Consider the following 11,150-nt stretch of genomic DNA (forward strand, 5'->3'; position numbering starts at 1 on the left):
CCGCCCGGACGCCGCCCCCTCCCCACCCCTGGGCTCATTAATTATTCACTCATTCCCCCCCTCATTAATTATTCATTAATGGCCCCGCCCCTCCCCCTCCTCATCCTCCTCCTCCTGCGGCCGCCGCCGCCCCTCCCCCCTCCGGCCCCCTCCGCTTCCTCTGCACGCCCCTCCCCCCCCAAGGACAAGGGGGCGTGGCCTGGCCGGGCGTGGGCTTGGAAGGGGGCGGGGCTTGGGGGGGAGGGGCGGGGCGATGCCGGGAGGAGGAGGGGGGGGAGGGGGAGGGGCGGGGCCGCTGAGGGCCCTGCAGGAAATGCGGGAGCAGCGGCTGCGCGAGCTGCAGGTGAGGGGGCGGGGCCTAAAGGGGCGGGGCCGGGGCCACATGGGGAGGGGCTAAGGTGGGCGGGGCTGAGACTAAAGGGGGAGGGGTTAAAGGGGAGGCGGTTAAAAGAATGGGGGAGGGGTTGAAAGGGGTGGGGGAGGGGCTTAAAGGGGCAGAGTTAAGTGGGCGGGGTTTAAGAGTTGGGATGAAAAGAATGGGGGAGGGGTTTAAAGGGTTGGGGGGTGGGGCTTAAAAGGGTGGGGGGTGGATTACAGATGAGGGGGAGGGGCTAAAGGGGGAGGAGCTAAAGGGGGCGGGGCTAAAGGGGGAGTGGCTAAAGGAAAGGGGGTTAAGGGGGAGGGGTTTAAAGGGGAGGGGTTAAAAGGGTGGGGCAATTTTGGGGTGATTTTGGGGCGATTTTTGGGATTTTTTGGGTGATTTTTGGCTGATTTTTTTGGGTGACTTTGCGGTGATTTTTGGCTGATTTTTGGGATTTTTTGGGTGATTTTTGGGGTGATTTTTGGCTGATTTTTGGGATTTTTTGGGGTGATTTTTGGGGTGATTTTTGGGATGATTTTTTGGGATTTTTTGGGTGGTTTTTGGCTGATTTTTGGGATTTTTTTGGGTTATTTTTCGGGTGATTTTTGGGATGATTTTTTGGGCTGACTTTGGGGTGATTTTTGGCTGATTTTTGCGATTTTTTGGGTGATTTTTGGCTGATTTTTGGGATTTTTTGGGTGATTTTTGGGCTGATTTTTGCTGATTTTTGGGATTTTTTTGGGGTTATTTTTGGGGTGATTTTTTGGGATGATTTTGGCGGATTTTTGGCTGATTTTTGGGTTTTTGGGGTGATTTTTTGGGGTGATTTTTTGGCTGATTTTTGGGATTTTTGGGGTGATTTTGGGGTGATTTTGGGATGATTTTTTGATTTTTGGGGTGGTTTTGGCTGATTTTGGGATTTTTTGGGTTATTTTTTCGGGTGATTTTGGGTGTTTTTGGGCTGACTTTGGGGTGATTTTTGTTGATTTTTGGGTTTTTTTTGGGTTTTTGGGTGATTTTTGGGCTGATTTTTGGGCTGATTTTTGGGATTTTTTTGGGGTTATTTTTGGGGTGATTTTTGGGATGATTTTGCGGTGAGTTTTGGCTGATTTTTGGGATTTTTTGGGTGATTTTTGGGCTGATTTTTGGCTGATTTTTGGGATTTTTTTGGGGTGATTTTTGGGGTGAAGTTTGGGATTTTTGGGGGTGATTTTTGGCTGATTTTTGGGATTTTTGTGGGGTGATTTTTGGGCTGATTTTTGGCTGATTCTGGGGGTGATTTTTGGTGTAATTTTGAGCTAATTTTGGGGCCGATTTTTTGGGGTAATTTCGGGTGGTTTTGGGCAGAGCCGGAACGTGTCCGGGCTGCGCGAGGCCCTGCAGAGGAAAATCGAGGCCCTGGAGCTGCAGCTGCGTCTCCATGGCAACGGCTCCCATCACCACGGCAACCACCACAGTCACCACGGCAACCACCAGGAGAAGCATCCCCACGGTTTCCATGGCAACCACCACGAGGAGAAGCATCCCCACGGTCTCCACGGCAACCACCACGATCACCACGGCAACCACCACCACGAGAAGCACGGGGACCACGCCGAGCATCACGGTTACCACGGCAACCACCACCACCACCACCACCACCAGGAGAAGCATCCCCACGATCACCATGGCAACCACCATGAGGAGAAGCACAGGGACCACCACGACGGTCACCATGGCAACCACCACCCCCACCACCCCCACCACCACGAAGCATCCGCACGGTCTCCATGGCGACCACGACGGTCGCCATGGCAACCAGCACCACCAGGAGACGCACGGGGACCACCTGAGCGGTCGCCACGGCGACCGCCATCACAGTCACCATGGCGACCACGACGGTCACCATGGAGACCACCGTGAGAAGCACGGGGACCACCACGACGGTCACCATGGCAACCACCACGAGAAGCATCCGCATGGTTTCCATGGCAACCACGACAACGACGACGACGATGATGAAGAGAAGCATCCCCACGGTCTCCATGGCAACCACGGCGGTCTCCATGGCAACCACCAGCACGAGGAGAAGCACGGGGAGCACCACGACGGTCACCATGGCAACCACCACCACGAGAAGCATCCCCACGGTTTCCATGGCAACGACGACGATCTCCACGGCAACCACCACCACGAGAAGCATCCCCACGGTTTCCATGACAACCTCAACAGTCTCCATGGCAACCACCACCAGGAGAAGCATCCCCACGGTCTCCATGGCAACCACGCCCCCCACGATCACCACGGCGACCGCGAGAAGGACCACGGCGACCGCCCCGACGGTTTCCATGGCAACCAGCATCACCCCCTTGGTTACCACGGCAACCGCGCCAAGGCCGCCGACCCCGCCCAGCCCCACGGTTACCATGGCAACCGCAGCGGCATCCTCCATAACAACCACCCGCCCGGTCTCCATGGCAACGGCAAACCCGGCAACCGGCTGGAGGGCGGTAACCATGGCAACCGGCATCCGCTCCACGGCAACCACTACAGTAACCATGGCAACCGCCGCCGGTTTGGGGATTTTGGGGGGGATTTTGGGATTTTGGGGGAAATTTGGGGGATTTTTGGGATCAAGATTTTTGGGAATTTTGGGATCTTTGGGGGATTTTGGGGATTTGGGGATTTTGGGGGGATTTTTTGGGGGGTTTTGGGAGAATTTTGGGGGAAATTTGGGGGAAATTTGAGATCAAGATTTTTGGGGATTTTGGGATCTTTTTGGGATTTGGGGGGTTTGGGGGAATTTTTGGGTTTTGGGGTTTCTTGGGATTTTGGGGTCTTTGGGATTGGGATTTTTGGGGTGAATTTGGGGCCATTTGGGTGAATTTGGGGAAGAAATTGGGGAAGAAATTGGGATTCTTGGGATTGGAATTTTGGGGAGAAATTTTGGGCAAATTTGAGGGGAATTTGGGGACATTTGAGAGGAAATTTGGGAGAGAATTTGGGTGAATTTTGGGTCAAATTTGGCCAGATTTGGGGGTCGACATGGATGTGAATTTGGAGAATTTGGGTGAAATTTTGGGGGATTTTAGGGGACAATTTTGGGGGTGAATTTGGGGTGAATTTGGGGGAATTTGGGACCCCTGGGATTGGGATTTTAGGGGATAAATTCGGGGTGTATTTTGAGTGAATTTGGGGAGATTTGGAGCTCTTAGGATTGAGATTTCCGGGGGGACAAATTTGAGGGAATTTGGGGGGATTTGAGATTTATGGGATTCAGATTTTAGGGGACAAATTTGGGGCAGAATTTCATCATATTTAGGGCGATTTTGGGGCAAATTTCAACGGATTTTAGTAGAAAATTGAGCGAATTTTGGGGCAAATTTCAGCATAAATTTCAATTTTTATTCTGAATTTTTTCCATTTTTCCCCCCATGTTGGGAATTGGGAATTTGAGGGGAGATTTGGGAGGGAGAATTTGGGGCAAATTTGAGGGAATTTTGGGGGAATTTGGGTCTCCTGGGATGGGGATTTTGAGGCAAATTTGGGGTAAATTTAGGGGAATTTTGAGGCGGAATTTGGGTGAATTTGGGGCCAAATTTGGAGGAGTTTGGGGGAGAATTTGGGGAGAATTTGCGTACTCGTATTGACACTTTTTGAGGGTGAAATTTCATCGTATTTCGGCATATTTGGGGCAAAATTTCGGGGCAAATTCCAGGATAAATTTCAATTTTCATTCCGAATTTTTCTGATTTTTCCCCCAGCTTCCGGGGCGGTTTCCGCGTGTCCTTCCCCCTGCGCACCAATTACATGTTCGCGAGTTCGGAACTTGGGCGCGGGTCCGCTGTGCAATGTGGGCGGCTTGTGGGGCCCCAACTTGGGCACCCCTTCTGGGGATCTTGCGGGCAAATTTGGGGCAAATTTAGGGCTGCTCTCTTGGGCGGCCTTTCGGCTGCTCGTCGATGACCAGGTACCGGGGATTTGGGGGTTTTTGGGGGGATTTTTTGAGATTTTTTTGTGGGATTTTTTGGGGGATTTTTGTCAAATTTTTTAGGGCAATTTTTGGGCAAATTTTGTGGGGATTTTCGTGGATATTTTTGGGGATTTTTTGGGAAAATTTTGGGGTTTTTTGAATTTTTTTCGGAATTTTTGGGAATTTTTCGCGCATTTTTGGGAATTTTTGGGATTTTTTTTGAGATTTTTGGAAATTTTTTACGCGGATTTTTGGGGAACTTTTGGGATTTTTTGCGGGGCTTTTTTGGGATTTTTTGGGATTTTTTTTTTTTGAGATTTTTTGTGGAATTTTTGTGGAATTTTGGGATTTTTTGAAAGGATTTTTGGGGAATTTTTGAGATTTTTTTTGCGGAATTTTTGGGGATTTTTGGGGGGGATTTTTTTGGGATTTTTGGGAATTTTTTGGGGATTTTTGGGATTTTTGGAATTTGTTTTGAGGATTTTTTGGGATTTTTGGGAATTTTTGGGAATTTTTGGGGGATTTTCTGGGATTTTTTGGGGAATTTTTTGCAGAATTTTTGGGGTTTTTTGGGAATTTTTCGCGGAATTTTTGGGAATTTTTTGGGGATTTTTTTGGGAATTTTTGGGATTTTTTTTGAGATTTTTGGAAATTTTTTAAAGGGATTTTTGGGAACTTTTTGGGATTTTTTTGCGGGATTTTTTGGGATTTTTTGGGATTTTTTTTTTTTGGAGATTTTTTGTGGAATTTTTGTGGAATTTTTGAAATTTTTAAAGGGATTTTTGGGAATATTTTGAGATTTTTTTTTGAGGAATTTTTTGGGGGATTTTTGGGGGATTTTTTGGGATTTTTTGGAATTTGTTTTGAGGGTTTTTTTTTGCAGAATTTTTTGGGACTTCTGAGAATTTTTGGGGGATTTTTTGGGATTTTTTGGGAATTTTTTGAGATTTTTTGTGGAATTTTGGGGAGATTTTGGGGGAATTTTTAAAGGATTTTTTGCGGAATTTTTGGGAATTTTTTGGGAATTTTTTTGGGAATTTTTTGGGATTTTTTGTGAGGTTTTTTGGAAATTTTTAAAGGGATTTTTGGGAACTTTTTGGGATTTTTTGGGGGATTTTTTGAGATTTTTTGGGATTTTTTTTTTTTTTGAGATTTTTTGTGGAATTTTTCTGGAATTTTTTGAAATTTTTAAAGGGATTTTTGGGAATTTTTTGATATCTTTTTGCGGAATTTTTTTGAGATTTTTTGTGGGATTTTTTGGGAATTTTGGGGGAATTTTTTGAGATTTTTTTGCGGATTTTTTGGGGATTTTTTGCGGAATTTTTGGGAATTTTTTGGGAATTTTTGGGGGATTTTTTGGGAATTTGTAAAGGATTTTTTGGGGATTTTTTTGAGATTTTTTGTGGATATTTTTGGAATTTTTTTTGAGGTTTTTTTTGCAGAATTATTTGGGACTTTTGAGAATTTTTGGGGAATTTTTTGGGATTTTTTGGGAATTTTTTGAGATTTTTTGTGGAATTTTGGGGGATTTTTGGGAATTTTTGGGGGATTTTTTGGAAATTTTTAAAGGGATTTTTGGGAAATTTTTGGGATTTTTTGCAGGATTTTTTTGGGATTTTTTGTGGGTTTTTTTTGAGATTTTTTGTGGAATTTTTGTGGAATTTTTAAAGGGATTTTTGGGAATTTTTTGATATATTTTTGCGGAATTTTTTGAGGTTTTTTTGCAGAATTTTTGGGAAAATTGGGGGGATTTTTATGATTTTTTTTTGAGATTTTTTGCGGGATTTTTTGGGATTTTTGGGGAATTTTTTGAGATTTTTTTCGGATTTTTTGTGGAATTTTTTGAAATTTTTAAAGGGATTTTTGGGAATTTTTTGATATCTTTTTGCGGAATTTTTTTGAGATTTTTGTGCGATTTTTTGGGAATTTTGGGGGATTTTTCGGTAATTTTTTGAGATTTTTTGCGGGATTTTTTGGGATTTTTGGGGAATTTTTTGAGATTTTTTGCGGATTTTTTGGGGGATTTTCTGGGATTTTTTGGGGAGATTTTTTGCAGAATTTTTGGGATTTTTTGGGAATTTTTGGGGAATTTTGGGGGATTTTTGGGAAGTTTTGGGATTTTTGGGGAATTTTTTTTGTGGGATTTTTTGGGAAATTTTTTGAGATTCTTTGTGGATCTTTTTTTTGGGGGAGAAATTTTTAAAGGGATTTTTTGTGGAATTTTTGGGGGATTTCTTGGGAATTTTTTGAGGTTTTTTTGCAGAATTTTTTGGGATTTTTTGGGAATTTTTAAAGGGGTTTTTGGGGAATTCTTAAAGGGATTTTTGGGCAATTTTTTGAGATTTTTTGCGGCTTTTTTGGGGAATTTTTAAAGGGATTTTTGGGGAATTTTAAAAGGGATTTTTTGCGGGATTTTTTTGGAATTTTTTTTGAGATTTTTTGCGGGATTTTTTGGGGGATTTTTTAAAAGTATTTTTTGGGATTTTTTTCAGATTTTTTGGGGAATGTTTAAATGGATTTTTTAGGGAATTTTTGCAGATTTTTTGAGAGTCTTTTGGGGTCACCTGGGCGGGGTTTTTGGGATAATTCCGGGATAATTTGGGATATTTCGATGCTGTTTTTTGGGTTAATTTTGGGTTAATTTGTGATTTTTTCTGTCCCCCCAGGCGGTGGCGCTGTCGCTGTCCCCCGCCCCGGGCAGGTGGCAGCACCTCTGTGTCACCTGGGCGGCCTCGGGGGGCACCTGGAGGAGTTTCCAGGACGGGATCCCCCGCGGGAGGGGGGAGGGGCTCGCCCCGGGCCACCCCCTGAGACCGCACGGGGTGCTGGTGCTGGGCCAGGAGCAGGTGAGCGAACACGTGGGAGCTCAGGTGTGCCCAGGTGTGTGCCCAGGTGTGAGCTCAGGTGTGTCTGAGTGTGCCCCAGGTGTGTCTGAGTGTGACTCTGAGTGTGCCCAGGTGTGTCTGAGTGTGCCCCAGGTGTGTCTGAGTGTGACTCTGAGTGTGCCCAGGTGTGCCCAGGTGTGCCTGAGTGTGCCCCAGCTGTGTCTGAGTGTGCGCAGGTGTGCCCAGGTGTGTTACCTGTGCCCTTGAGACCGCACGGGGTGCTGGTGCTGGGCCAGGAGCAGGTGAGGGAACAGGTGTGCCCAGGTGTGCCCAGGTGTGCCCAGGTGTGAGCTCAGGTGTGTCTGAGTGTGCCCAGGTGTGCTCAGGTGTGTCTCAGTGTGCCCAGGTGTGAGCTCAGGTGTGCCCAGGTGTGCCCAGGTGTGAGCTCAGGTGTGCCCAGGTGTGCCTGAGTGTGACTCTGAGGGTGCCCAGGTGTGCCTGAGTGTGCCCAGGTGTGCCCAGGTGTGCCCAGGTGTGAGCTCAGGTGTGTCTGAGTGTGCCCCAGGTGTGTCTCAGTGTGCCCAGGTGTGCCCAGGTGTGAGCTCAGGTGTGTCTGAGTGTGCCCCAGCTGTGTCTGAGTGTGCGCAGGTGTGCCCAGGTGTGTTACCTGTGCCCTTGAGACCGCACGGGGTGCTGGTGCTGGGCCAGGAGCAGGTGAGGGAACAGGTGGGAGCTCAGGTGTGCTCAGGTGTGTCTCAGTGTGCCCAGGTGTGCCCAGGTGTGTCTCAGTGTGCCCAGGTGTGCCTGAGTGTGACTCTGAGTGTGCCCAGGTGTGAGCTCAGGTGTGTCTGAGTGTGCCCAGTTGTGTCTGAGTGTGCCCAGGTGTCCCCAGGTGTCTCTGCGTGAGCCCAGGTGTGCTCACGTGTGTCCAAATGTGCTCAGGTGTGACTGTGGGTGTGCCCAGGTGTGCCCAGATGTGTCCCCAGGTGTGTCCCCTGTCCCCAGGTGTCCCCAGGTGTGCCCACGTGTGCCCAGGTGTGAGCTCAGGTGTGCCCAGGTGTGCCCAGGTGTGAGCTCAGGTGTGCCCAGGTGTGCCCAGGTGTGTCTGAATGTGCTCAGGTGTGACTGTGGGTGTGCTCAGGTGTGCCCAGATGTGCCCAGGTGTGTCTCAGGTGTGCCCAGGCGTGTCCCCTGTCCCCAGGTGTGTCACCTGTCCCCAGGTGTGCCCAGGTGTCTCTGAGTGAGCCCAGGTGTGCTCAGGTGTGTCTGAATGTGCTCAGGTGTGACTGTGGGTGTGCCCAGGTGTGTCCCCAGGTGTGTCACCTGTCTCACCTGTGTCCCCAGGTATCTCTGAGTGAGCCCAGGTGTGCCCAGGTGTGACTCTCTGTGTGCCCAGGTGTGCCTGAGTGTGCGCAGGTATGTGCCCAGGTGTGCCCAGTTGTGTCTGAGTGTGCCCAGGTGTGCCCAGATGTGCTCAGGTGTGTCCCCAGGTATCTCTGAGTGAGCCCAGGTGTGACTGTGGGTGTGCCCAGGTGTCCCCAGGTGTGCTCAGGTGTGCCCAGGTGTGAGCTCAGTGTGTGCCCAGGTGTGTGCCCAGGTGTGTCTGAGTGTGCTCAGGTGTGCCCAGGTGTGAACTCAGGTGTGTCTGAGTGTGCCCAGGTGTGAGCTCAGGTGTGCCCAGGTGTGTCTGAGTGTGACTCTTGAGTGTGCCCAGGTGTGCCCAGGTGTGCCCAGGTGTGTCCGCAGGTGTCCCCAGGTGTGCCCAGGTGTGTCCCCAGGGTATGTCCCCTGTCTCACCTGTGTCCCCTGCCGTTCCAGGACACCCTCGGCGGCCGTTTCGACGCCACGCAGGCGTTCGTGGGCGACCTGGCCGAGCTGCACCTGTGGAGCCGCGCGCTGGCCCCGCCCGAGGTGGCGGCGCTGGCCAGGTGCGCCTCACCTGCCCGCGGGGACCTGCTGGCCTGGGCCCAGGCGGGGCTGGAGCTGCACGGCGGCGTCACCACGCTGCCCTTTGACCCCTGCACCTGAGCACACCTGGAGCACACCTGGAGCACACCTGGGACATCCAACAACTCACCTGAGAACTCACCCGGAACACCTGAGGACCCCAAAACCCACCTGAGATACACCTGAGATACACCTGGACTACACCTGGGACACCTGAGAGATCCAAAAACTCACCTGAGAACTCACCTGGAACACCTGAGGACCCCAAAACCCACCTGAGATACACCTGAGATACACCTGGACAACACCTGGACTACACCTGGGACACCTGAGAGATCCAAAAACTCACCTGAGAACTCACCTGGAACCCCAAAACTCACCTGAGAACTCACCTGGGGGCGTCACCACGCTGCCCTTCGACCCCTGCACCTGAGAGACACCTGGACAACACCTGGGACATCCAAAAACCCCCCTGAGATACATTTGGGACATCCAACAACTCACCTGAGAACTCACCTGGAACCCCAAACCTCACCTGAGAACTCACCTGGGGCATCACCACGCTGCCCTTCGACCCTTGTACCTGAGAGACACCTGAGAGACACCTGAGATACACCTGGACCACACCTGGACCACACCTGGGACACCTGAGAGATCCAAAAACTCACCTGAGAACTCACCTGGAACCCCTGAGAGCATCTGGACACACCTGGAACACACCTGGAGGTGTCACCACCCTGCCCTTCGACCCTTGTACCTGAGAGACACAGAAACTCACCTGAGATACACCTGAGATACACCTGAGAGACACCTGGACACACCTGGGACACACCTGGGACACCTGAGAGATCCAGAAGCTCACCTGAGAACTCACCTGGAACCCCAAAACTCACCTGAGAACTCACCTGGAACACCTGAGAGCATCTGGACACACCTGGAACACACCTGGAGGTGTCACCACCCTGCCCTTTGACCCTTTACCTGAGAGACACCTGGACCACACCTGGGACATCCAAAAACTCACCTGGAGGACTCACCTGGAACACCTGGAAATCACCTGACAGATCCAAAATTCACCTTAGAGACCCAAAACTCACCTGAGAACTCACCTGGAACACCTGAGAACCCCAAAACTCACCTGAGATACACCCGGGACACACCTGGGACACACCTGGACAACACCTGAGAACTCACCTGGAACCCCAAACCTCACCTGAGAACTCACCTGGGGGGTCACCACGCTGCCCTTCGACCCCTGCACCTGAGAGACACCTGAGAGACACCTGAGATACACCTGAGATACACCTGAGATACACCTGGACCACACCTGGACCACACCTGGGACACCTGAGAGATCCAAAAACTCACCTGAGAACTCACCTGGAACCCCAAACCTCACCTGAGAACTCACCTGGGGGCATCACCACGCTACCCTTCGACCCCTGCACCTGAGAGACACCTGGACAACACCTGGGACACACCTGGGACATCCAACAACCCCCCTGAGATACATCTGGGACATCCAACAACTCACCTGAGAACTCACCTGGAACCCCAAAACTCACCTGAGAACTCACCTGGAACACCTGAGAGCACCTGGACACACCTGGAACACACCTGGAGGTGTCACCACCCTGCCCTTTGACCCTTTTACCTGAGAGACACCGAAACTCACCTGAGAGACACCTGAGAGACACCTGGACACACCTGGGACCCCAAAACTCACCTGAGACACACCTGGACACACCTGGAACCCCAAAACTCACCTGGGACACACCTGGGACACACCTGGGACCCCAAAACTCACCTGGGACACACCTGGGACACACCTGGGCACACCTGGGCACACCTGGGACACACCTGGGCACACCTGGGCACACCTGGGACCCCAAACCTCACCTGGGCACAGCTGGGACACCCCAAACCTCACCTGGGCACAGCTGGGACCCCAAACCTCACCTGGGCACACCTGGACACACCTGGGACACACCTGGGCACAGCTGGGACACACCTGGGACACACCTGGACACACCTGGACACACCTGGGACACACCTGGGCACACCT

General features: G+C 50.4%; 1 protein-coding gene across 1 annotated transcript; it reads left to right on the forward strand.

Moving 5' to 3' along the window:
- Positions 1 to 292: 292 nt before the first annotated feature.
- Positions 293 to 6,860, forward strand: LOC115916720 (histidine-rich glycoprotein-like). The gene is made up of 4 exons (XM_030970459.1): positions 293 to 343; positions 1,709 to 2,892; positions 4,105 to 4,310; positions 6,852 to 6,860. The coding sequence occupies exons 2-4, from the start codon at positions 1,782 to 1,784 to the stop codon at positions 6,858 to 6,860; spliced, it is 1,326 nt and encodes a 441-aa protein (XP_030826319.1). The 5' UTR covers positions 293 to 343; positions 1,709 to 1,781.
- Positions 6,861 to 11,150: the final 4,290 nt, after the last annotated feature.

The sequence above is a fragment of the Camarhynchus parvulus genome, unplaced genomic scaffold (genome assembly GCF_901933205.1).
Source record: "Camarhynchus parvulus unplaced genomic scaffold, STF_HiC, whole genome shotgun sequence".
In the NCBI taxonomy this organism is placed as follows: Eukaryota; Metazoa; Chordata; class Aves; order Passeriformes; family Thraupidae; genus Camarhynchus; species Camarhynchus parvulus.

Coding starts and splice junctions, on each gene's coding strand:
- LOC115916720 (XM_030970459.1), top strand. CDS start 1,782: ATGGCAACGGCTCCCATCACCACGGCAACCACCACAGTCACCACGGCA. Junction 2,893..4,104: donor GCTCCACGGCAACCACTACA/GTAACCATGGCA, acceptor TTTTTCCCCCAG/CTTCCGGGGCGGTTTCCGCG.